Below are 27,561 nucleotides of genomic sequence, written 5' to 3'. Positions count from 1 at the left end.
AGTGGGGTTGGGAGATCAGAGAGGACATAGTTCATGAAAATGAGACCAATAATTTGCTGCCAAACAGACCTGGCGTGCAACTTGTATACAATATATATTTATTACAGATCATTTGTAGTTTTATTATTGGGAAGTGGAGGAATCTAAGGACTTTGTCAAAGAACATGTGTAACACTGCAATAGTGATTCCATGGCAAAATAGGGAGCATGCCAGTATACGTTGTGATTTAGTAATCCTCTTTGGTGAGCCTAGAATGGACATGGTCGTTTGAATTCCCCTTCTGCAAGCAAGTGTGAGCTCAGAGAACAAGATGACAACAAGGTAGAGTCACATGACATGTTGAGTGCCATTGACGTGTTTCATGTGTTTTACCGCAATGGCGCAACGTGCCAATGACGTGTTTGACGTGTTTTTGAAAAAAAAAAATGTAAAAAAAAAAATTTGCTGCTCCATTCACTTCTTGTTTAACTTATTACTGAAAAAGGCTATATCTCGGCTCCTGAGCACTTTTTTTTTACTATGTATTTTTGGCCCAGACATGTTATTTTCAAAGGCAGACAATTAATGTCAACAAGGTCGCGATGACCTCGTTGACATTTGTGAAACCACACAGTGCAACCCTCAGTGATTAGCACCTATCAGGGGATCGATTATACTGGAGATAAATATTCTGTGACTACTTGGAAAATTGTAAGAAAATTGAAAAATTGCTGGCACAAACATATTTTCTTATTTGACATTGGCACTGAATGAGTTAAGATTATTAACACAGACAGAAAAATACATACATACATTTGCACAAAGCCACATTACGTGACCGCAAGACATGCATGTAAGCCATAACATTGAGAAACACGAAGTTCTGGCAAGCAGATGCCTTGTTGTGACATCCTGTATCCTTGGATCTGCAGTATCGTGATAAAGAAGAGCACATGGTGTCAGAAACACATATCAATGTGCTTTACACAGTCTACGAGTGAGTAAGTATATAAGATTATGTACAGATACTGTGATTTTTACGACACAGTATATGACCCACCTTTTATGTTGGAATTACAGTACATGATAAAGAACAGCTCGAATAACCAGCAAAGGGTTTAACTCATCTAACCCCTGCTCGCTTTGCTAGGGTCGGATGGCTCAGGATATAGAGGACAGAGTACAGCAACTCGCAACTTGATGACGTCCACAATCACAACACCAGAGGGAGCTCCACTAATCACGTCCAACCCAGATTTGGCTCTAATAAGGGGTTACATTTGTTCTCCTGCTATGCAACTAAAATGTGGAACGCCCTGCCAACAGTCATAAAGGAGTGTAAAACCCTACCCTCCTTCAAAACTGCTCTAAAAGAGCATGTACAGGTGGCTGCAGTTCGAAACTGGCCCCTGTGAAAGTCAAAGCCTACCCCCCCCCCCCCTCGAACTGTTTACTGTACATATTTGTGTTTGATGTTTGATATTGTTTTCAAACTGTTTATATGTTTTGCATAGTAGCCTATATTTATCTGTCACTAAATGTTTCTATGAATTGAGTACAAAGGACCCCATTGGAAACAAGCCATAGGCTTTCTTGGGTTTAAAATCCTCTTCGCAGACCTTGTATTGAACTGTACCTTCCTATGCTTTTTTTTTTTGGCAAACTGCTAATAAAGTATTCAATCACACAGGGTGGTGGACTAGCGGTGGTGTTGGGATGTTTTTGTCAGGAATGGTGATGGGGGTTTCACTTTACAGTTTACCAAGAAAAGTGACATTATTATATATAATAATATTTAGTGGCATAGACACAAAATCTTGCAGATCCTTTAATATAGTCATATCACCTTCATAATCTTATTTCCTATCTCCTCCTGAATCCTCAGATAGCAAAGATTCTGACGTTCCAGCCTTTCTCCCGGCCCCCCGTTATCAGGTGTACTGATAACCAGAGGAGGAGGAGGAGTAGGAGGAGGAGGGGGAAGGGGGCACGTGGGAGCTCCTTCCCTCGCCAACCTTCAACCCTTTAATGTCATTAACTTCCATATCAGAAGAGTCCCTTGGCTGCTGCCAGGGGTGTCTGTACCTTTACCTGGCCTCCTCCGACGGTACTGCCTCTCCTCCTGATCCCAACACACACACACACACACACACACACACACACACACACACACACACACACACACACACACACACACACACACACACACACACACACACACACACACACACACACACACACACACACACACACACACACACACACACACACACACACACACACACACACACACGTACATACACACACACAGGCCACACATAGAGGCACACACCGACAGAAGGAGTACAGGAGCAGACGGACGGACAGAAGGACGGAGCAAGACACACCGCCATGGGCTGCTGTAACAAGGAGTGTGGGCTTATAGCTGGCGCTGTGATTGGGGCAGTGGTAGCGGTCCTAGGAGGCATACTCATCCCACTGGGTAACGGCGTCATTGAGGGGACAGTGGAGAAGGTACGGTGCTCAGTTTCACCCCGGGAGTGTGTGTGTGTGTGTGCATGTGTGTGTTTTTTGTGTGTGTGAGTGCATGCGCGCATAATATGCATGCATCCGCGTGCAGTGCCAGTGATCAAGGTGAACCCGGAGAAATAGAGGGAGAGGTGCGCCTCTTGGAATGCCGTCAACTTGCTGGTAAACAGGAGACCGACCACCGTGCACGAGGGAAGTGTGTGGTGTTTATTTACCGTCAGCGTGCATGAATGTGAGTCTGTCTTGTGTCAGTGCAAGAGAGATGACAAAGAGCGCACATGATGGTTTTAGCCGGTGTTATTTGATGTTCTGCAATAAAAAGAGAGCCAACCTTGTTCAGATGCCGGGCAGCGGGGGGCATGCTGACCTGCTGGCAGCCTTGGAAGCTGGTTTTAAAAATAGATTGTCTGTGTTGTCTGGCTGCGAACAGGAAGCTGTCATTGAGAACGGTACGACGGCTTATGACAACTGGGTGTCCACGGGGGGAGCGGTGTACAGGCAGTTCTGGCTCTTTGATGTGCAAAACCCCACGGACGTGTGGAGAAATGGCTCCACGCCGGTGGTGATAGAGAAAGGACCTTACACGTACAGGTACAGCATACATAGCAATTATTTTGTATCTTATTTCAGCGACATTTATAACCGTGTTTCAGTAATTGTGTTTTGTTAGAATGTTTTCTTTTTCTGGGAAGTTTTGCAAGGAAGTTTATTACCTGATATGATTAGAGAAGTAGGCGATAACCCAGGTTAGTGGTACAAATCGTTCTCTGCATGTTACACATAGATAAGAGTGGAGAGCTGTAATCATACTGTAACAATAAACATCAGGCCAGCATGCAGTATATAATATATACTATAATATTCAGATTGTTAGGACAATTATTATATTTCATATCATAAGGTCAAAGATGAATAACTACCTCATATCCATGCTTATTACAAGACACACAACCGCACACAACAGTGTCATTCACCCTGAGCACTATAACTATAAAAACATAGTTTTAAAAATCGTAAAAGTCAAGTGGATGTCACAGTTCACACTGACTATTACAAAAATATATAGTGCTCAGTGAATGGCACTTTAAGTGGCACTTTAATTGCCATTCACACTATAACTATACAACTATACAAAATTCAATGGATAAACAATATAGTTAATGGCACTTTCCCTTTTTGCACATGTTCCCTTAACAATGAATTGAGAAATGATTCACACAGACTGTCAGACAGACTGTCAGACAGACAGTCAGACAGAGACAGACAGACAGACAGACAGACAGACAGAGACAGACAGACAGACAGACGGCCATAAATTCAATAGTATGTGGTGATGATAAATCTATATCCATATGTCTCTTCCTCAGAACAAGGTATCTCGCGAAAGAAAACATAACGGCCAACCCCAACCACACCATATCCTTCTTGCTACCCGCGGGCGCCATCTTTGAGCGGTCCTTGTCAGTGGGACCAGAGGAGGATGAAATCACGTCCCTGAACCTGGCTGTGGCTGTAAGTGTGAGCCCCCCCCCCACACACACACACACACACACACACACACACACACACACACACACACACACAGTGCTGTGATGTCTGATGCTCACTCTGGGGGTTCTATGGCCCGCATTCAGCTGCTGTACAATTAGTAGTCAACAACAAGCTAAAAGCCACATCAAACTAGGCTGCATTGCAGTAGGTACTGTACAGTACAGTAGCTCTGGTATGCAGCCGTTTACTAAAGCAGGCTGAGAGGTATGCTGGTAAGGACTGTGTGATATGACAAAACTGCTGTGCCAGCACAGTTCAGTTCAGTGCAGAATGGCCCCAAAAAAAGAAAAGGGGGGAAGAAGTGAAAAACGGAAAGTGCGATTTGCCGTACACATTAAAATCCCCAGTGTCAATTTTCTGGGGCCATTTGGTTCAATTTGTACACTTCCAGAGTCACAAATGGATAAATGAATACTGATTAATCAACACGACTTACTTTTACCATGTCCTTAGTTTACTTTGATTTGAACTTACTGTGTAGGCTAGTATTTAACCACTTAAACCCTATTCACTTCATTGGCTGGGGCCCCCCAGGGATCCATGCTTGGTCAACTCCTTTTTCCCGATTTGACTGAAGAGACGATTTGACTGAAAGCTTGTAGATGCCCAGAAATAGTGTTCTTGTGGTTAATTCTGAATATGAACTAAATAAAAATATGAACACAAACAAGGTTTTACTGTTCGTGTAATAAAACTAGAAGCAGGAGGAAGCGAGGGGTAAAAATAGCACAGATAAAAAAGGGTATTGCTGTGAGGTTATACTGTACATATGAGCTAGTATCATGCTGTACTTTGCTTTCATTCAAAGGGTAATGTTGAGCAATTAACTGTTGACATACTGATGATAGAGCTGATGTTCGAATCATATGAAATTGGGGCTAAAAGGTCATGATTTTATAACTATAGTCCAGTTTATGGGTCTATGTACGTCGCAGGTCTGCTCTTACTGATACTGATAAGATGAAATTGTGCGTCTCCAGCATGCCATTATGCATTATCTGCTGTCATAAAGTAGCATCATTTTCCACTCTTATCTGCCAGAGCCGTGGTGCCATTTATCAGCACTTTCTTTGCAGTTTTGTTTGTGTGTTGGTGCAGAATTATATCAGTGTTTATGCTGTAGTTAACATTGGTGAAAAAAGTATTCAAACGTTTTACTTAAGTAAAAGTATCAACACTGCAATATAGAAATACTCTGCTACAAGTAAAAGTCTGGAATTCAAAATGTACTTGAGTTAAAATACAAAAGTATTGGCATCAAAATGTACTTAAAGTACCAAAAGTAAAAGTACTCATTAGGCAGAATGTCCTATTTCAAGTTTTCAAATGTATAAAAATCTTTTGAAAATATCTACAAGCTCACAATGCGTCGCATCGTGACGCATTGTTGGCTTGTAGATCGGCTATTTTTAAATGGTCAAAATATAGTATATAGGGCTGAAGTGGTTACTGTATGTTTTGTGATAATAATCAAAATCTACAAAGTAACTAGTAACTTGTAAGTTTTCAAAAACATGTAGTGAAGTAAAAGTACAATATTTGGATCCGAGATGTAGTGGAGTAGAAGTAAAAGTATTGGTAATTGGAAATACTCAAGTAAAGTACAAATACCTCAAAATTGTACTTAAGTAATTGTACTTAGTTACTTTCCACCACTGGTAGTTAAAGGTTTCATGACATTCACTTTTACACCACATTCAAAGTCTTTGTCCTGGTCCTTCAAAAGTGTACAAAAAGTTTTCCAGTGATCCATGGCAGGTGTTTTTCTCTCACATTTCTAAAGCCTTTTCAACTGCAATGAAAAAAGAAATCTTTGCCTGCGGGTGTCGCTGGTGAGGGATTTTGCCTGTCAATCATCGCCTCTGCTCCGCCCCCCCCCCCCCCCCCCCAAGGAAAGGATAGGGGAGGGTAGGGGCGAGGAGGAGAGTGGGCGGGATTAATCGACTGTGACCTCACTGTCGAAGGGCCAAGCTCAGATTACTTTTCAGCCTAATTATTCAGAAAACCCCAGACCACAGAAAATCCACTGAATGTTCTAAGTTCAGGTTTTTTGGGTGTAATTGAGGTCATAAAACCCCAAATAAAACATTGAAAATAAAAAAAGTGAAAATGAATGTCATGATACCTTTAATGGCTTCAAATATGAACATTTATATTTCTCTTATTGTTTTTTTCAGGGAGCTTATTCACTCGTTCCCAAGCTGCTGCACTTCTTACTGGAGGGGATGATCCAGAAAAGCAACTCCTCGCTGTTCCAGCGCCGTCCAGTCAAGGAGCTCCTATGGGGATACACTGACCCCATATTAAAAGACACCTTGGGCATTTTCTCACCTGTAAGCAAACAAGACTATCCTAACTAAGGAGAGTAATGCTTAATGCAGGGGTCTTCAATGTTTTTTTCAGGTCAAGGACCCCCTAGCTGCGAGAGAGATGAAACAGGGACCCACTACATATTGTAGAAAATAGTGTTGCAGAACTTTTTAATAGATTTCATCGATAGTTTCATAGACTTGTTTGACAGCGCTGTCATTGTGTAGCGTTGTATTTTCAGACAGTTAACCACTTAAACCCTCAATACTTAGAAAAGGTGTACTTGCTCTGCTCTTTTTATCCCCCTACACCAAACCTCTTTGCTGAAAATAGCCGATCTACAAGCGCATAACGCCTCGCAGCGCGAGGCGTTGTGAGCTTGTAGATCGGCTATTTTCGGCTAAGGTTCAGTGGTTAAAGGGATATTTCACTTTCAAATATACTTTGGGTCATTTTATCGTCTACTCAGGCTTTTGTGAACCCCCCAGACCGTTTTTAAGTTGCTTGATTTAGTATTTAGATATATGATAATCATTTTATCAGACACGCCCCCTTCCTATACAAACCCATTATAACTTCAAACTCCATTTTCAACCTGTTAGATTCATCAAAAACACCCGTCCTTGGTTCTGCTGACTCACCCTGCCCTCCTAATACGTGAGGGGGGCGTGTTTTTTTTATTACTTTTTTCATTTATTTTATTACATTTTTTTCATTTTCCAAAAAATATATAAAAAATAAATGAAAAAAGTTATCGAAAAAACACGGCCCCCTCGCGTATTAGGAGGGCAGGGTGAGTCACCAGAACCAAGGACGGGTGTTTTTGATGAATCTAACATGTTAAAAATTGAGTTTGAAGTTATAATGGGTTTGTATAGGAAAGGGGCGTGTCTGATAAAATGAATATCAAATATCTAAATACTGAATCAAGCAACTTAAAAATGGTCTGGGGGGCTCACAAAAGCCTGAGTAGACGATAAAATGACCAAAAGTTTTTTTGAAAGTGAAATATCCCTTTAATGTAAGAAAAAAATAATCCTATCACACAAAGATTTGGCGGCCCCCCTGTTGTAACTCTGAGGGGTCCCGGACCCCCTGTTGAAGACCCCTGGCTTAATGCATGCTGAAAAATAGCACGTCTGCAAGCTCAGTTGCGAGCTTGTACGGTAGATCGGGCTATTTTCAGCAAGCAAACTGTAGTAGGACAACGTATAAATCAGGCTTGAAACCTTTTTGTAATGGAATTTCAGTGCAAATGTAATGACTTCAGCCTCCTGTGTGTTTTCTCTAGTACAATGGCACCTATGATGGCCCCTATAATGTATTCACTGGCAAGGATGACATCTCTAAAGTGAATATCATTGACCGGTGGATGGGAATGAGGTAAGCAGTATTGAAATAACATTAATGAGGTGCTGGGGTGGTATCGGCAATTATCATTTTAAAACACCAATCCCCTGCAGGGGACAAATATTTGATGACTGAATGAAACTCTATCTCCTGGCCTTAATCACTGTTATCAACATATAAATCTTAAATGGTTTATTAGATGCTGCAACCACGTCACACCACATAATTATATTACATCACACAGATACTGTTCAGGTTATTTTGACCTTGAAGTGAAAGGCTAAAAGGGTTCAAGGTGACACTACACTATTTCCCCCCATGTTTATACCCAATCACAAACACACACATGCATGCACGCACGCACGCACACACACACACACGCACGCATGCATGCACGTAAACTATGCACGCACGCACACACAATCTCCTTTGGGAAACATGGGACACAAATACCTGCTCCCCTCTTTCTGGACAAGAGTATAACTAAACTGTATAGTAATTTACTTTTATTTTGTTCTCTGTTCTTTTTTTCTCTCCAAAAGGCAGGTACCTTTCTGGAAGGACCAGTACTGTAACCTGATCAATGGGACAGGTGAGGTTCATACATGTAGTACTGGAGAACTGTTTAATGATACAAGAAAAGCTTACATGACTCAGCTATACCAAACCACCTAGCCTATTGGCTGTAGCTCTTACGGTAGCTGTAAAACGATATCTTTCTCTCCCAGATGCCGCCTCATTCCCTCCCTTTGTGGACAAGAAGAAGCCTCTCTATTTCTTCTCTTCAGACATATGCAGGTGACGAGGAACTTTCTGTCTATAGTTTTTGTAGTAATGTAGATCAATAATCTTCAACAGGGGGTCTGGGACCCCTAGGGGGTCCTCAGAGTTACTACAGGGGTCCCCCAAATCTTTGTGTGATATGATTTTTTTTTTACATTAACCACTTGATCCCTTGTATCCCTTTTCTGAGGAGAACTTTAGCCAAAAATAGCAGATCTACAAGTGCACAACGCCTGATCTAAGAACATTTTCTTTGTTAGATATGATTTCGACCGATATGATATATGTCATTTGGCAGAATTATTTTACTGACTATGCACTGTATTGAGATAACAGTCAAACTCTGATCAAAATAGACATTATTGTACATTCTGTAGTCATATTTACTTATGCAATCATGGTGAAGATTAACATCAATCATTTAGCTGGGGACGGGACCCGACATTGCAGATCACCAGTGGTGTAAACTAACTACAAATATACATTTACTCAAGTACTGCACTTAAGTAAAAAATTTGGTATTTTTTACTTTACTGGAGTATTTCCAGCTTTCAGTACTTTTACTTCTACTCCACTACATCTCAGAGGCAAATATTTTACTTTATACTCCACTACAATTATTTGAAAACTTTAGTAGTAGTTACTTTGTAGATTTTGATTATTATTACAAAACACACATTAACTACTTCAGCCCTTTTAAAAATAGCCGATCTACAAGCTCACAATGCGTCGCGATGCAACGCATTGTGAGCTTGTAGATCTGCTACTTTCAAAATAATTTGAAACATTTTATACATTTGAAAACTTGTGAAATGGGACCTTCTGCATAATAAGTACTTTCTACATTTTTATACAAATACTTTTGTACTTTTACTCAAGTAAGTTTTTAATTCCGGACTTTTACTTCTACATTGCGTTATTGATACTTTTACTTAAGTAAAGAATGTGAGTACTTTTTCCCACCACTGAGGACCACGGCCCTCTTGACTTGACAGACACTCACTGTTCAGTAGACCTCAAATCTGAACCTGTCTTACTTGCAGTATCCACTAGAGGTCAGAGCTATCCAACAACAAAATCTCAGCCTGGGACTTGACTTAAAGGACAACTTTGTTTTTTTACAACCAAGGTTTATGTTTTAGATTGTAATTAAAGTAAATAAAAGATGAGTGTTAATTTTTTTTAATTTACTGCTTTCTATAGTTTTAGCAATTTTTGCGTCATTTTTTACAGTGGGCGGGGGCATTCTGTCCGGTGGCTAAATATGTATTTTTTTTACACAAGAACCCGGCGTTTTCTTTATTATTATTTACAGTAGCTCTTCTAGCCCCCAGTAACTCCCATCTGGCCATCAAAGACCACAGGACCTTTTTTATTGTGTAAAAAAGGCATATTTAGCCACCGGACAGAATGCCCACGCCCACTGTAAAAAAGATCGCTAAAATTGCTAAAACTATAGAAAGCAGTGAATGAAAAAAAATGAACATTCATCTTTTATTTACTTTAATTACAAGCTAAAATATAAACCTTGGTTGTAAAAAAACAAAGATGTCCTTTAAAGGGGTAGTTCACCCCCAAAATAACTTTTTTTCTATTGATTACTGACCATCTGGAGCCTTGAATTCATAGATATTTTTTTGTTTTTGTCACATTCCTAAGCCAATAATTTGATTATAATAAATGTGTCCCCATTGATTCCGGTAGGAGACACAAATGCATTTGTGTCTCCTACCGGAATCAATGGGGCTAAATTTATTATAATCAAATAATAAAGGAAGGAATGCGACAAAAACAAAAAAATATCCATGAATTCAAGGCTCCATGGGGTGAGTAATCAATAGAAAAAAAGTTATTTGGGGGGTGAACTACCCCTTTAATACTCAAATGAGTCAATCTGATTCTCAACCAAGTTATATTGTAGGTGTGGGAAAAAGAAAGATAGCAAAAAGCATTTTCATCACGTTAGAACAGGGCACATATGATGAATGCGGTTTCTTCATCAATCAACTATTTGATCCAGATCGCAGTGGTGGAAAACATACTCAAGTTTTTTACTTATAAGTAAAAGTATCAATACTGCAATGTAGAAATACTCTGTTACAAGTAAAAGTCCGGAATTAAAAATGTACTTGAGTAAAAGTACAAAAGTATTAGTATCAAAATGTCGAAAGTACTCAGTTATGCAGAATGTCCCATTTCACAAGTTTTCAAATTTTGAAAATTTGAAAATAGCAGATCTACAAGCTTGCGACGCATTGTGAACTTGTAGATCTGCTATTTTTAAATGGTCGAAATGTAGTATATAGGGCGTTAGTGGTGTGTTAGTGGTTAATGTATGTTTTGTAATAATAATCCAAATCTACAAAGTAACTAGTAACTAAAGTTCTCAAATAACTGTAGTGGAGTAAAAAGCACAATATTTTCCTCTGAGATGCAGTGGAGTAGAAGCAAAAGCACTGACAATTGGGAAATACTCCAGTAAAGTAAAAAATACCTCAAAATTGTACTTGAGTAAATGTACTGTACTTTACGCCACTGCTGTTAAGACTGGTTGACCTCTGACCTCTCTTATCCTTGTGTGTCACACAGGTCGGTGTCGGCCAGCTACGAGTCCACTATGAATCTGAAAGGGATCAAATTGTACCGCTTCACCCTCCTGAAGTCCACCATGGCCGCCCCGAACGTCAACCCAAACGACCCGGACAGACCCAACAACCCGGACAACCACTGCTACTGCATAGACCAACTGGTCACCAAAAACTGCACCTTATCTGGAGTGCTGGATGTCAGCCCATGTCGAGCGGGTCAGTATATAACTTGATAGGTGCCTATTCTTCACCTTAATCTTGGCACATCTCCGGGCAGCGCCATTGCCCTTTTCTGCTGCTTCATTCAATACCTGTCCACTTCCTCCCTATTAGGCTACAGGTGTAAAATGCAGGTAATCATTGTGTTGCCAGATTTTGCAAGAGAAACAAGCGGCCAGGTCTATGAAAACAAGCCCCCCCAAAAAGCTTTAAAGTAAAGTTTTACCACTTTACATCAGCTATTTAAAAATAGCAGATCTACAAGCTAACAACGCGTCACATTGCGACATGTTGTGAGCTTGTAGATCTGCTATTTTCAAAAGATATTGGGGGAAAAAGTTAGATTTTTTTTTTTTACATTTTAACAACAAGAATCTTGTATGGGGGTTGATATCAAATGTGTATTCTTTATTATCTGCGTGCTTTGTAATGTATTTTTTAATATAATAATAAAAATAAGTAAGAGTAGAAGTAGCAATTGTACTGTACAGTGTAGCTGATCTTTGTGACTAACTAAGTACATTTACTCAAGTACTGTACAATTTTGAGGTATTTGTACTTTACTTGAATATTTCCAATTTCCAATACTTTTACTTCTACTCCGTTACATCTCAGAGACAAATATTGTACTTACTATCTTACTCCACTGCAATTATTCAAAAACTTTAGTTACTCGTTACTTTTCAGATATAAATTATAATAACATACACTAATAATTTTAGCCCAATTTTATACCTAGGCTATTTAGACACGTTGTGAGCTTGTAGATCGGCTATTTTAAAACATTTTGAACTTTTACTTTTGTTGCTTTAAGTACATTTTGATGCCAATACTTTCGTACTTTTTGAATTCTGTACATTTTGAATTCCGGACTTTTACAGAGTATTTATACATTGCAGCATTGATACTTTTACTTGAGTAAAAAATTTGAGTACTTTTTCCACCACCGATCATTGCGCTCAGATGCTTGTCGCATTAATCGCTCATTTCTCCCTGGCCTTCTGAACAGGGTCTCCTATCTACATTTCTCTGCCTCACTTCCTCCATGGAAGCCCTGAACTGACCGAGGCTGTGTCAGGGCTCAGTCCCAGTGAAGAACATCATAAGACCTTCCTGGACGTGGAGCCTGTAAGAGCATAGGGACTTCTCACAATTATGTCCTATTTACTGCAAGTTATATAGGCCTATACCGTATGGATATGCTGGACTATAAATGATTCCTCAGACTGAGATTCATGTACAGTAGCACAGGGGTGGGCAACCTTTTTGGGCACGTGATCAAGTAGCTATTTTTCAAGGTTGGCGTGATCACCCAGTGCTAGACAGTGAAAACCACCTTTCACTTTGATCTTATCTCAGTCATAATATAGGCAATAATTTAATAATAAAACCTATAAAAGAATGTCAATAATCTTAATCTTAATTAGTAATAAAGATAAAATACCTTTGTGACGTGGCATATCAGGTACATGGTAAAATCCGGAATGTTCATTTAACTCTGAGATGTTACAATTGACCTTTATGGGTACATGTTTTATGCTCTGGATTTATAAATACTCTTATCATGCATTTTCTCCACTCTGACACCTCCCCATGCTTTCATGGACAGTTATTGTGGTGCTAATTTTATTTTTTTGATGTGGTTTTGTTTACTATCAGACAACGGGGTTCACCATGAGGTTTGCCAAAAGACTGCAGGTGAACATGATGTATGGGCCGTCACGGGTTATCACGTAAGTTATTAGTCCTTAACATCTCAACCCATCTCAAGGGACCTTAATCAGTAATCACAGATGTAATCATTCATTGAATGTACAAATAATGTACCTTTTCCCTCTAGGGTGTTGAAGAAAGTAAAGGATTACACCATATTCCCCGTTGTTTGGCTGAACGAGGTAAGACGTAATAAGTTATTGTTAGTTGAACATTTCTCCTGGGAAATGTGTGTGGTTCCATTTTCTCTGTACCACTCTCTCTGCTGCTCTCTCACCAGTGGTGGAAAGTAACCAAGTACTGTACTTAAAGACGGCGTGCCGTGATTTTCAGTTATTTCCCCCCCCCTAAAACATAATCATCAGGTATTATGGTTATACTAGGAGGAAGACTTTTTTCAAAAAAGTGTACAGAAATTGTTAAAATTATGTTTTTATGTGGACACGCCTCCATTTCATTAAGTATACCTGGTTCTCACCTTAGCACCTCCTCCACCACCTTATAGCACCACCCACCTGTCCTAGTCCCTCCTCCTCCTTATGCCCACACCTGCTGTGTAATGATAATGAGGGGGAGGGTATGTTTTTACTATGTCACTAAAGCGCTGTTTCTCTATTGGCACGTTTGATCCTCAAGGTTTCAGCCTCCAGGTAGAAACTCAAAATAGTCAGAGAAGACATAAAACACCATAAAAACACCACCAGGGGGATTAATGAAGTTCTATCAACCTCATAGACACATGAAAAACTGAAAAAGTGCAAAACCATGGCACCACCTCTTTAAAGCTGCACTATGTAATTTTCCTCGTCTACCCCGGATTTGAACCCGGTTTCCTGCGCAAGTGCTGATTTTTTTTACCATTGAGCTAATAGAGCCGGCCTGCTTGCTCAGGGGATACATTGAATTTTGACCATCAGGTCAAAATTTGTGTCAGATCCTGTGTCTAGGTCTAGGTGGGACATGACCTTTGACATGATCTAAATGTCTCAACTTATTCTGGCACAAATTACATCTCTAAAGTGGCTTATTGACCGGTGACAGGGATACAATTATTTGAATACTTGAGTTACTAGTTACTTTGTAGATTTAGATTAATATTACAAAACATAACAGTAACCACTTGTTTTTATGCTTAAGCTATTCGAAATATAATCTTTTTACTCAAGTAAAATTTTTAGTACAGACCTTTTACTTACAACATAGTATTTGTATATTGTGGTATTCATTCATACTCATTCTGTCTCTCTCTCTCTGCCCCCTTCCCCCTCTCCATCTATGTGAATCAGACGGCCTCTTTGGACGATGCGACGGCGGACATGTTTAAGGCAGAGCTCACCTCGCGTATACAACTGCTGGAGACGGTACAGCAGGCATTGTTAGGCATGGGGCTGGCCACCTTCGCCGGCTGTCTAATAGCCTACCTGTGTGTGAAGAGGAACGCAAAGAAAAGCATTGCATGAGTTAGTTCACGTGTGGTGTGGAGCACAAAGCGCGTTCACGCTGCTATAGCCTATTGGACCTCGGATCTTTTGATATCTTATCGACCTGCACTTTATTTTATAATGTTAGGATTTTATTTGATACCAAGGGAGGGGGGAGGGGGGGGGGGGGGGTACTGTGATTTTGTTAAGTCTGAGAGTTGTATTACTTTGGCAAATTATGACTTCATACTTTGTTCCTTTTGATTGCTGTCTTCACTGCTATGACCACATCCCCGTTGGGGATGTTGAAAGCGAGAGGAATCCCTTTATGACCATAGTGTAATTCATTTGAGATCTTCACACACAGAGAGAGAGAGAGGAGTGAGTTTGTTATCCATCCCATACATAAAATGTACACAAACAGTAATTTATTTTTTATCTTGAAACTCATTATTTCTATTCTGGGCTGGACTTGAGCCTTCAGACTGAATAAAACGTGAATGAATGACATTTTGTATTTCTATTGCATGCAAGGGAGTGCTCTCAAGGGAATAGTCACTTTAGTCATGACACAGCATGGGTTTGTCAAAACTGATCCACATTCCCTGTGGCCTAAAAAAAATGAAAAAACAGTCACAGGCTCTCTTGCCGCTGAAACAAACCTCTCTATTGTGCACTTTAATACCCAATTATTCAGTTTCCTTTTCACCTCAAGTGGCCCGTAAATCAAAATAAGAGTAAAATATGGTCTCAGGGATGATTACGCTGCGGTTGTGTGTGGTACTTGGGTTTGTTTAGTGAGAAAGCAGTATTTCTGCCCAGCAGGAGCCCTCTCTTGAGTTTTATGGCTTTTAAATGACCCTCTGTAGGCTCCTGGGGCCTTTAAAGTTAAATCTGGAGGGTACAGGTCAGACACACCAGGAAGTATTTAATTGCGATTACAGGAGTCTGCTGACTTTCTCTGAACATGATATTTGTCAATCTGAGGTATTGCAGGTACCGAACACTTTGGTTTTACTTTTGTGGAAATTAATTTCCCCTTTAACCCATTAAGACCGGGAACGCATCTGTGTCATTTTTTGATTTGAGCTAAAAAAGCGTTATTTTACACTTTGGCTATTCAAAAATCATGAAAATGGGTGCAAATCTTTGAATATATATATTTTTTTAAAGCAAAGACTTGTAACTCAAATATTTGCTTCTAGGGGTCCCTGGAACAAAAGTATTTTGAGATGGGGTCCGTGGCCAAATACATATACATTTTGGGGTCCTTGAGATGAAAAGGTTTGATAACCACTGACATAGTAACATACGTTTTTTTTTTAAAACTGTTAGGATTTAGAAGACATTTGTAGAATCGGAACCTCAGGCCTTAATGGGTTAAATTAATCTGGTCTAATGCCAGAACAATACTGATATTACACTACATGACATAGTCGGACAATGAATTCCGCAATCAGATCCAATTCATTTAATCGTTTTATTCAGGCTGTCATGACATTAATAAATAGATATACACACGCAGGTTTCATAATAACACTGAAATGACACCGACCTGGACTTTACATAATGCTGGTCTCGCTTGTTTCTCAAAAAGGGACATGGGGACCTGTCATAGGAAAGGTTACACTGGAAAGCCATTTGCATTTCAGAATGAAAACTTACCTCTGCAATTTGCAGATACGGTCATGGTTATTTGGTAGACTAGGTTGAAATTCTATGTACACGAGGCTCACAATGTAAACAAAAAAGAAAGAGAGGACGTGACATTAAGTTAAAAGGATAAAACAAGAGAAGCACTGTACACGAACAACAAATAATATTTATCTACATTAGCTATGCTTACAAAAAAAAACAGGATTCTATTCACATAAAATGGGGAAAGCCAACCCTGCAATATCGCAAACTATGAGTACAGTTCATTATTTCATTAATACCATCGATGAAGTATTCATCACTAGAAAATATGATTCTCCAGAGATATTCTTCTCTTTCAGCGTCAATCGAGAGTACTCCGATGTTCAGGTACTACTAGCATACATTTACCCGAAGAAGAAAAACTAAAATGTGCGTGTCTGCCAGCTGAACTGTTCAAAGGGCTTAAAATAGCCTGTTCTGTTGTCAATGATGCGTTTCATACACATACTGTGTAAACATGCATCTGTGCTGGAAACAAGAGGGTATATTACAGTATGGATGGATAAAAGGGGATGCTGCTATGTACAGAGATGATGATGTAAGGCGTATGCAACAGAACAGAATGAATTGTTCAAAGTGGTGATTCTGGTCAACATCTGAGTTAGAGACGTGGACTTTGGCCTACCCTGATGTTTGAATTTCTCAGCTATTATTTTATTGAGGCCACTTATCAGGCAATCTGTGTCTTGTAAAGACAGAGCTAGTCTAAGTATATGGTGCAGGAGGAAAGACTAGAATGACAAATGTTTCTCAGGAATGGAACGCTCTGCATAATGTTAAATATGCCCACAACGGTCATGACTGACCCTGTTAAGTTTTGCTGAGAAAACATACTGTACAGTATTGTTGCTACAGTATAATGCAAATGTCTGTAGAAACTAGTGAAGCACAATGTAGCGCTTGGCGTAAAAATCAATAACATTCATCGTAAAACATGCATCTCTCGCTATCTCTTTCATTTCCCTTAAAATATCCATAACTTATTTATTTGCAGGGTTTCAACTTACCTCGCTTTATTGGATATTAACTTGTTTAGGACATTGGCTCAAAAATGACGACAACATGTCCACGTCGTGCCAATTTCCTGTTGGCCCAATTTCTTTTCCATTGCCTATCATACTCTGATCATCAACCACACCCATGTCTTAAAGGGATAGTTCACCCCCAAAATGACTTTTTTTTCCTATCGATTAGTCACCCCATGGAGACTTGAATGAATGGATATTCTTTTGTTTTTGTCGCATTCCTAAGCCAATAATTTGATGACGGTTCCGGTAGGAGACACAAAGAGTCTCGTTTGTGTCTCCTACCGGAAGCGCTGCCTACCGGTCCGATGGTCATCAAATTATTGGCTCAGGAATGCGACAAAAACTAAAAAATATCCATAAATTCAAGTCTCCATGGGGTGACTAATCGATAGTAATAAAAATCTTTTTGGGGTGAACTATCCCTTTTAAGGTGTATTATCGTTAGTTATATCAGCTGAGACCACACAGTTTGTTAGTATCATCACCTATAAACCGACAGGGTCACTTCAGTTTGCCTTGTGACCGCAACAGGACACCGACATTAAAAAGGATTGTGTGTGCGTGCGTGCGTCTGTGTGGAAGTGTGTGTGTGTGTATCTCACAGTCTTTCAGGTCAAAGTACGTCATGCATACAGAATGAGATAAGCGAGGAGATAATCTCAGAATTCTCTTCTGACTTCCGGCAAGTACAGCACAGTGGGGTCAGGGAGCTGGCTGGCTGATCGAGGTTCCTGTAAATGTCCTTTAGAAATCATCAGAGGAATATGTGGTTATCAGTCTGTCTCTGTGCCAGCTTTTTGCTTGTCCTTCCTGTCAGACATCTGGGAGGTGGTTGCGTCGGTTCCGACTCCTGCGGTCCAGCAGGGGCTTGAGCTTGGCCAGGTCCCCCCGCAGGGGTCCCGGGGCCTGGCTGGTCTTCTGCTGAAGCTGCTGGAGGTTCTGGAGCTGCTTCCTCTCCTTGCAGTACTGCTGCACGGCCAGGCTCTCGGCGGGGCTGAACGCGGCCAGCAGGGACTTGGGGTGCAGCGAGGTGGCCCACGCCCAGGGCGACTGCTGCTTGTCCGTCAGCACGCTGACCATGGCCTCGCTCAGCACGCGCAGGCGGATCTTGGCCACGGTGCGCTTGAAGCCGTTCTCCGTGGTCAGACAGTAGTACAGGCCCTGGTCAGACAGCTGGACGGAGCGGACGAGGAGGCCGTGCTCGGTGGAGACGACGCGGTCGCCTAGCTTCACCTTGCGGAGGGAAGACACGGTTGGGTTATTGGCGCCCTGAACCTCTATAAATGATCATTCTGATTTATTTTCAAAAATTCAAAATGATGTGCAAACGTTCATCTTCAGTAGCCTCTGACTAACAACTCCATGACCAGCAACATGATGCCATCAGCATTCAACACCTGAAGCCAATTTACTGGCTACAAATAATATTAAAAGAAATGAATTGCCCCTGTGCGGTCCATGTTTAAAAAGATTTGCGAAATTCCTTGGGATCCTTTACCGAGAAAAGGTTGACTGCAGAAGCAATTGTTACTCAAGTCTGTCAACTAAATACTACTTAACTAAATATGTGAGACTTAGACTTGATTGTGACCTAAAAATATGCACTCATTTATTCAGACCAATGTTTCCCAAACATAGGGCAGTGACCGATTTTGGGTAGCAAACCCGTTTGTATGGGTCGTGGGTAAATATCCCAGTTTCTTTTTTATTATCCCAAAACAATTGCTTCCAAAGACTATATTTTCAAATAAACCGAACCATTTCCCCCCCCACATTTTCAAAAATGTTCTACAATATAGAAAATAGCTGATCGTTGTGAGTTTGCACATGGGCTACTTTCACTATTTTTGAAATAGGGTTTAAGAGGTTATTTCGTTTGGGAACCCCTTTACACAATAAAAACATTGGGAAATCAGTCATGAAAGAACTTGAACAGCATTGTGCCACAAAACTATAATAATGCACAGTAAGTAGGTCAGCGAGACTTAATGTCAGTATTGGCTGAGAACGAGGGCGTCTATCCCCTTCAACGCACAAGAGCGCAACACCTTCCATGAGCTCCCGATACTTACCTCACGACTGTGCTACTCATACACAGAGTTGGCTGTTGCCCAGGATCCAACCCAGAGACACAACAGTACACACAGTATTTCAAGGCGAAATCCTACACTTTAGGCTACGATCCATCAAAGCACTGATGGCCAAGTCTATATCATTTAGGTGCTCTGTTTGCACACTTTCAAGGACTCAAGCTGTTTAAGGGGTGTCAAATATTTATGAAACGTCTCCCTGCTGAGAATCCCCTCGTTAGTCGAGGTCCATATCACATTTTATCTGTATCAACACTCATTAGAATATGCTGCAGCCAATAAAACACTCCCAATGTCATTCCCCAGGCAATGCGAGTCCAGATCAGATTCAAGGCAGTAGGCTCATGTGATCGGTATGACATACTTGATGTTTGATGTAATAATGTGTGGATGGATCGCTGTGATGGATGAAAAACAGATACCTGCTATAACTGATACCATTTATCACCAGGGATTTTCATATTGAGCTCCGCGCGCGCTCATTACTTTGTGATAGATCAGAACTCAGGCAGCTGTTAGTGTTGCGCGTTAAGACCTTGAACCGACCTCTTTCCTCCTGTCATTGTCCCTCTGGATGAGCCAGCGAATGGAGGCCTGGGGGGACTTGGGTAGACACTCCAGGAAAGTGGTGTTGTTTCTCACACCGTATTGCGTCATCTCCACCGCATTTCTGTAAGCTGACGCACACACACGAACACCGCACGCACACGCACACGCACACACACACACACACACACACACACACACACACACACAAAGAGTACATCACTTGCTGACAGACAGAAAAGCCACAGATGTCCCAACAGTGAGGGTGGAAAGCTGACCTTAAGGTTTAACCTAACCTCCACCTGCACCAAAACCCCCAGCTGCTACACCGTTGCCAAAACGACCCTAATTATTCAAGTATCGGACAGTAGCTGCTTTCGCTGTCAATTATGTCATTTGTTGTATCACTTAAGAGCCACATGGTTCTTCACTCAGCAGGATGAATGACAGGAAGACTCAGTAGTGGCGATGGCCATATGGCTGCTTCCACCAGGCTGGTGTTCATTTAGAGATGCCAACTGTTTGCGGAGATAGAACTCTCTCTGGGACAAGAGCTCCTCCTTGCATTAAACTACACCGGATATTCATAGTCAAGTACTGTAAGTCGCAGCCTTAATTGCCAGGTGCCAGCAGTGCCCACGCATGTGCACGAGTTCACGTACACACACACACACACACGCACGCACACACACACACACACACACACACGCACACACGCACAGTTGCTGTGCTATTAGCTTTTACATAAACACATATAATCTCTGTTATAGCCTTTCACTAGGTGAATAACTAATCCCACCAGCTGTGTATTGTTTTACAATGAGAGGATGTAATGGTGACGTGAGAATGTGAGGGTCTTGGTTTTCATGTGAATTAAAGTCTCTCAAGCCAGACTATCTTTTCCACAATCGAAGAATTGTGGAATTACAGTCTGTAATTCCGCCTCGGAAACGTGGACAGGAAGCTGTCATCACCTCTTCAAAGGTATGCCATCAATCACAACATTCTGTTCACAAAAATGTATTTTAAAATATCGTTGGAATACATTTCTTTCTTTTTTATTTCTGCTAGATGTGACTGAAATGACAAGACATTAGCTTTATTTTCTACACATTTTCAGAGCTTCCAAATTACACACTGTTAAAACGACTGAAAATTGTGGGAGACAACACGTCTGTCTTGAGAGACTAATGTGAATCAGTGGGAATAAGCGCAATGCCTTGCCAATAATACAATGCTTTGCCAATAAAACAATGCCTTGCCAATAATACAATGCTTTGCCAATAATACAATGCCTTGCCAATGAAGGCTCGTTCGCCGAGTTTGTGAAATGCAGTGGCTTTGTAATTGCATACCTTTCAGATTGAAACCTCTGCACTGCGTGAGGGGATTGCCATGCATGATGTCCTGTCTCCTGCTTCTCCTAAAAAAAAAAAAAGAAGACAGATAATATTATATATTATTATTACTGAAGGGCAATTTCATTGTTATTTCACTCAGCATGGAGGACACTCATACTGCATGCATCAGGCAAGGGGAAAATACTAACATAAGCAAGATCATGTTTTTGTGCAGGAAATTGGGTGGCTTTGTGTTTTGGCTCTACGACCCAAGCTAAACCTGACCTGTGGCTGACAGGAATGTGGAGACTCACACTCACACAGCTGCTTTTAAAGCAGAGCAGAGAGGTGTCATGTGTAAAATGAGGGCTGTCACTCAAACCTCGTTGTCTGTGTTATGTCTACCGGGGGAGAGGATATGCCAGGGAGAATAAAATGTTCGTTTTGGTGACAGAGATTAACATTAAAGTGCACGCTTGGAAAGAGTGCCAGGACTTTCAATATTTTTGCCCTCCTCACCCTCATGCTGACGTCTAATTTAGATGCTACCTTGTGTCGACGTGTTAAACGTGTCTTTTCCGCTGAGAAAGGTTTGTTGAGGTATCATTTAGCCTCAAGAGCTGTCAGTTGCTATTTTCATATCGTCTGCGTACATGCTTGCAGTGGTGGGAAAAGTACTTAAATGTTTTACTTAAGTAAAAGTACCAATGGTGCAATGTAGAAGTACTCTGTTACAAGTAAAAGTCCGGAATTCAAAATTTACTTGAGTAAAAGTACAAAAGTATTGGTATCAAAATGTACTTAAAGTACCAAAAGTAAAAGTACTATAATGTTTGAAAATAGCAGATCTAAAAGCTCACAACGCGCGTTGTGAGCTTGTAGATCGGCTATTTTCAAATAGCCTAGGTATAAAATAGGGCTAAAGTGGTTCATGTATGTTTTATAATGTAATACATTTATATCTGCAAAGTAACTAGTGACTAAAGTTTTCAAATAATTGTAATGGAGTAAAAGTACAACATTTGCCTCTGAGATGTAGTGGAGTAGAAGTAAAAAGTATAGAAAATTGGAAATACTCCAGTAAAGCAAAAGTATCTCAAAATTGTACTTAAGTACAGTACTTGAGTAAATGTACTTAGTTATTTTACACCACTGCATGCTTGTTCAAAAGGATATTATGTAACAGTATATATAGCCTGTTTTTGCTAGCTTACAACAGAACCAACCTAGGGTTGCCAGTTATGCCTTGAAAAATGAGCCTTACAAATGTGGTGCATTGGTTTGAAATCCACGTGGTATACCTTTTACCCGTGGGGTAGAAACGGGAGCAACTGAGTCCGTCCCAGGCACAGTAGGGGTCTCGTGCCAGGCAGCAGTCGGCGCAAGCCGAGCCGTAGGCCTGACAACGGTGCAGCGAGACCTGGGAGACCCCGTACTCCGAGCTCACGTACAGCTGTTGCTGCAATGTAAACACAGGTCAAAATGTCAGCAGGCCCCATTTAGTCCTGTATAATGAGTGGAACGGCTGACAGGAAAAAAAACAGGCCAGTCGCTCAGCAATTATGGCTTATTATGCTTCATTTATACTCAGTTGTACAATAAATAGCAGATATACAAGCTCATATAGCATTGCATCGCGATGCGTTGTGAGCTTGTAGATTGGCCATTTTCAGCACGGGAAACTAAAGTATGACATGGTATCAGGCCTGTCCACGACTAAGGATTTCTATAGTCGAATCTGATTGGCCAATAGTTGCCTATAGTCGACTAATAGTCGACTAATGCAACACAAAAAAAACTCTCAGTCGAATCATGCCAAAAATATGTTATGCAATAGAGGAACTTTCCATTTGGGCTGTAGGGGTGCTTAATGTCTGATTTAACATATACTTGCATGATGTATATCCTATTTTTGGCAAAATATTAGTGAATTAAAAAATCTTTTTTTCCATAATTCGATTAAGAGATTGGCAGTCGACTCAGACCCCCCTCGACTGATTAGTCGACTATTCGAATAATCGAGGTCAGGCCTACAAGGTATAAATCAGATTCCAGCATTCCTGCTTTTTTCAGCAGTTTCATCAGCAGCCAAAGATATTTCTGCACAGTAGGCATAATAGAATCTGGACGGAAAGTCACAAAAGAATGCATGAACTCTTACTTTTTTTGAGGAAATCCTGAGGTTTGTTATGTAAGCTTGGTCCTGAAAAACAAACAACAATACCATGTCAGGTTTTCATCAACGGTATTTACTAGTCAGAGACAATCTGTCTTTCTCACACATTTATCTCATTCAGTGGCACAAACATCTCGATCTCTGGCTTTCTTTGAATAACAGCTGGCTAGTCATTGTAAACAGATCGTCATGGAGGACCAAACAACCATGAGAAAGCTGCAGAAACAACATTGTCCTCTGTTGCCCAGATGTCCATTCTGGCTCCGCTGTAGAACCAGACTCGTCTGCCCGACGTGTACCAGTATGAGTCCAGGTGTGTATGTGAAGATTAAAGCCTTCTGACCATGACCGTGTCTCTCTCTTAAGGCAACAAGGCTGAGCTGGAATCGGCGGGCAAAGAAGATAAAATGGCGTGCCGGTGATAGTTCACCGGGGTCAGAGCCAAGGCGCTCGCAGGGCTGTTCGGTATGTTTCCCCATCACCCCTCGCTTCAAATCATCCACCTCCTGAATTTCTCTCTCTCTCTCTCTCTCTCTCTCTCTCTCTCTCTCTCTCTCTCTCTCTCTCTGTGGTGTAAAGTAACTAAGTACATTTACTCAAGTAGTGTACTTAAGTATGATTTTTAGGTATTTTTACTTTACCGGAGTATTTCCAACGTTCAGTACTTTTACTTCTACTCCACTACATCTCAGAGGGAAATATTATACTTTTACTCCACAGCAATTATTTGAAAACTTTACTAGTTAGTTTGTAGATTTTTATTATTATTATTACAAAACATACATTACCCACTTCAGCCCTATATACATTTCGGCCATTTGAAAATAGCCGATCTACAAGCTCACAATGCGTTGCGATGCGACGCATTGTGAGCTTGTAGATCTGCTATTTTCTAAAGATTTGTATACATTTTGAAAACTTGAAATGGGACATTCTGCATAATGAGTACTTTCTACTTTTGGTACTTTAAGTACATTTTGATACCAATACTTTTGTACTTTTACTCGATTACACTTTGAATTTAGGACTTTTACTCGTGACAGTATTTCTACATTGCAGTATTAATACTTTTACTTAAGTAAAGAAATCGAGTTATTTTTCCACCACTGCTCCCTCCCTCTCTTTCTCTCTCTCTCTCTCTCTCCTGTGCCAGAGGCCTGTGTGTTGTGGCCAGGCTCGCTCGCCCCGCTCTCTGCTTTTGATGTGAGGTGTGCTGGGAAAGGAAAGGAATGAGAGACAGACCGACACGTAGACAGAAAGGCCGACATACCTTAAACACTTCCAGCTCCTCTAAGATCAGATCTTCATCCAAGGAACGATTGGAGGGCAGTACGATGACCTTCTGCACTGTGCCTTTATCTGGGGGATTGGAGAAAGGACACACACACACAAAGATTGAAATAAAATACACAAAAACTCATTTGGAGACGGTCATTTTAACCACATGAGACGCATACCTATACCCTCATGACCGCGGTCGAGAGAGAGACCTCGAGATGTGGTCACTGAAATATATTAGAACGCGACTCAGAAACCACCCGGGGAAAAAAAATAAACTCTGCCCAGTCTGTTTTCCTTTTCTCGCCCGTGTTTGCTTATGAATTAGACATGATAGCCACGACCGACCGGCATCCGCAGCAAAGTCAGCTGTGGTGGAGAAAGAGGGGGGGAGGGCGGGGGGGTAGTTAACCCATTAAGACCGGGAACGCATCTGTGTGTCCTTTTTAGATTTGTTTGGGCTATTCAAAAATAGCAGATCTACATGCTCATAGCGCGGCACCGAGTGCCGCGCTATGAGCTTGTAGATCTGCTATATATTTTTTTTTTATCGTGAAAATGTGTGCAAATCTTGGACTTTTTTTTTTTTTAAGCGAACATTTTTTACTCAAATCTTTGCTTCTGGGGGTCCCTGGAACAACATATTTTGAGATGGGGGTCTGCAAATATTTAATTTTGGGGTCCTTAACATGAAAAAGTTTGAAAACCACTGATAGTGTATATACAGTACTGTAGCAACATAAGTTTTTTCTTAGGATTTTTGTTGCGATTTAGAAGACATTTGTAGAATCCCCCAGAAGCAAAGATTTAAGTTACAAATGTTACAAATGTTTAAAGATATATATTCAAAGATTTGCACACATTTTCACGATAAAAAAAGCTCATAGCAGATCTACAAGCTATGAGCTTGTAGATCTGCTATTTTTGAATAGCCAAAATAAATCTTAAAACGACACACAGATGCGTTCCCGGTCTTAAAGGGTTAAGGGGTGGAAGTGCTTAACTCCACACAGGGGAAGGACAAGGGCCACGGGGAGGGCAAACAAAACGTAACACCAGCATCATCATCAATAACTCCAACTGTCCCTGGGAATGGGGAACACAAAGAGGGACGGAGGAGGAGGAGGAGTTGCAGAGAACAGCAGCTCCTGGAAACATCTTCATAATAAGAGTCTCTCGCATCCCGAAGATAACCCCCCCCCCCCCCCCCAGCCTCCTGGTTAGACAGACGGTCCTCCTGGCATCCGTTCAGTGGTGTAAAGTAACTAAGTGCATTTACTCAAGTACTGTACTTTAAAGTACAATTTTGAGGTACTTTTACTTTACTGGAGTATTTCCAATTGTCTATACTTCTACTCCACTACATCTCAAGAGGCAAATATTGTACTTTTACTCCACTACAATTATTTGAAAACTGTAGTTACTAGTTACTTTGCAGATATAAATTATGATATTATGAAACATACATTAAACCACTTTAGCCCTATTTCATACATAGGCTATTTGAAAATAGCCTATGTATGCGACGCGTTGTGAGCTTGTAGTTCTGCTATTTTCAAACATTTTAGCACTTTTACTTTTGGTACTTTAAGTACATTTGGATACCAATACTTTTGTACTTTTACTCAAGTAAATTTAGAATTCCGGACTTTTACTTGTAACAGAGTACTTCTACATTGCAGTATTGATACTTTTACTTAAGTAAAACATTTGAGTACTTTTCCCCACCACTGTTCGGTTAGACAGACGGTCCTGGCATCCGTTCAGGAACCCAGGCAGGAGAGAGCAGAATCAGAAAGGAGAGGCTGGCCCCGATAAACACAAGCAGCTGTGAGAGAGATAGAGACTCCCTGGCTGCGTACCGACTGACAAACATGTTGACGCACACAGCACACACACACACACACACACAGGTGCACTCACGCTAGCAGATCTACAAGCTCATAGCGCGGCACTCGGTGCCGTACTGTAAATGTGCACATTTGTAAAGCGCACACACGCAAAAGGGCACACCAGCTCAAAACAACACAGTGAAATCCTTGGTGTTAAAGCCATACTTAGTAAGTCCAAAAATAAAGATTTTTAGCAACCTCTGCTGGTCACTACTGTCATTGCAGGTCTTTAGCGGATTCCTGCATTACCCAGAATTCCATTTGTTTTCACCGGAAGGCGGAAGCGTTTCAAAAAGCGCTCTTTTAGTTGTTTTATACTATCTGCGGATTGTTTCTCTTAGCGAGTGGAGCTCCATCTTCAAATCCTATAATGCCATAAAAACAGCGTGAAATTCCTTTTTGTTACTAGCGCGGTAGTTCCGGGCCAAACAGGAAACGTATGACGTCATTTTCATGGGAAAGACGCCCCTGTCCTTTCAATAGAAAATATGTTTATAAAAGGCTTTCGGGGGTGAAATTCATGGAATGGGTGTTGTGAAAAATTAGCCACTCACAAAAGATAAAAATTGTACTTTTGTTTTTTTGAAAAAGTTACCTAGTATTACAGTAGGCCTACTTTAATTTAAGTCAGAAGAGCGTACAAAGTCCGAAACGTGTACAAATGGAACCATGTCATTTGTACACACTGGAGTTTAAGTAATTTACATGAATTCTAGTTTTTGTCATCTCTGAATGACCTCTCCCTATCTGTGACCCAACAATATTGTTCTACTTACCAACTTAGTGTGTCTGTCACACAATTCACTGTTCCACCCACTATGCAAACCCTCCTCTGTTAGCTCTTCATCAGCTAGCCCCGCTATAGCTGTGGGACTTAGGATCCCTCTGCAGTCATTTTGCTCGTTAAATGCCTCATAAAAAACAAGGATTATATTGTAGTAATATATCATATTACAGCGAAGAGCAGCTGCCTCCGGGATGACACTGTAAATTACAAATTGGTTTTCAAATGACCTCTAATTAGAAGAAAAAAAATGAAGCCACTGCATTCAATTAAGTGGAGAAGGAG

General features: G+C 40.8%; 2 protein-coding genes across 2 annotated transcripts in view; one reads left to right on the top strand and one right to left on the bottom strand.

Moving 5' to 3' along the window:
• Positions 1 to 2,371: 2,371 nt before the first annotated feature.
• On the top strand, positions 2,372 to 14,483 carry cd36 (CD36 molecule (CD36 blood group); the record flags this gene model as incomplete). The annotated part of the gene is made up of 12 exons (XM_080420558.1): positions 2,372 to 2,494; positions 2,940 to 3,100; positions 3,877 to 4,021; positions 6,238 to 6,393; positions 7,662 to 7,753; positions 8,263 to 8,312; positions 8,449 to 8,518; positions 11,093 to 11,307; positions 12,320 to 12,438; positions 12,970 to 13,043; positions 13,151 to 13,205; positions 14,310 to 14,483. 12 exons carry the CDS (start codon positions 2,372 to 2,374, stop codon positions 14,481 to 14,483), a joined length of 1,434 nt encoding a protein of 477 aa, XP_080276684.1.
• Positions 14,484 to 15,900: 1,417 nt separating this feature from the next.
• Positions 15,901 to 27,561, bottom strand: part of sema3c (sema domain, immunoglobulin domain (Ig), short basic domain, secreted, (semaphorin) 3C) — a 60,330-nt gene continuing 48,669 nt past the window's right edge. The window contains exons 13-18 of the mRNA XM_080420928.1: positions 24,593 to 24,681; positions 23,308 to 23,349; positions 22,448 to 22,605; positions 21,162 to 21,229; positions 19,807 to 19,937; positions 15,901 to 18,403 (exon numbers count right to left, since the gene is read on the bottom strand). Of these exons, the coding sequence (XP_080277054.1) occupies positions 17,984 to 18,403; positions 19,807 to 19,937; positions 21,162 to 21,229; positions 22,448 to 22,605; positions 23,308 to 23,349; positions 24,593 to 24,681 (908 nt within the window). The 3' untranslated portion in view covers positions 15,901 to 17,983. The remainder of the gene's footprint in view (positions 18,404 to 19,806; positions 19,938 to 21,161; positions 21,230 to 22,447; positions 22,606 to 23,307; positions 23,350 to 24,592; positions 24,682 to 27,561) is intronic.

This window comes from Gymnoscopelus braueri (genome assembly GCF_963280865.1).
Source record: "Gymnoscopelus braueri genome assembly, chromosome: 23".
In the NCBI taxonomy this organism is placed as follows: domain Eukaryota; kingdom Metazoa; phylum Chordata; class Actinopteri; order Myctophiformes; family Myctophidae; genus Gymnoscopelus; species Gymnoscopelus braueri.
Note: the sequence above shows the minus strand (reverse complement) of the source record. Positions and strands in the feature narration are given on the sequence as shown.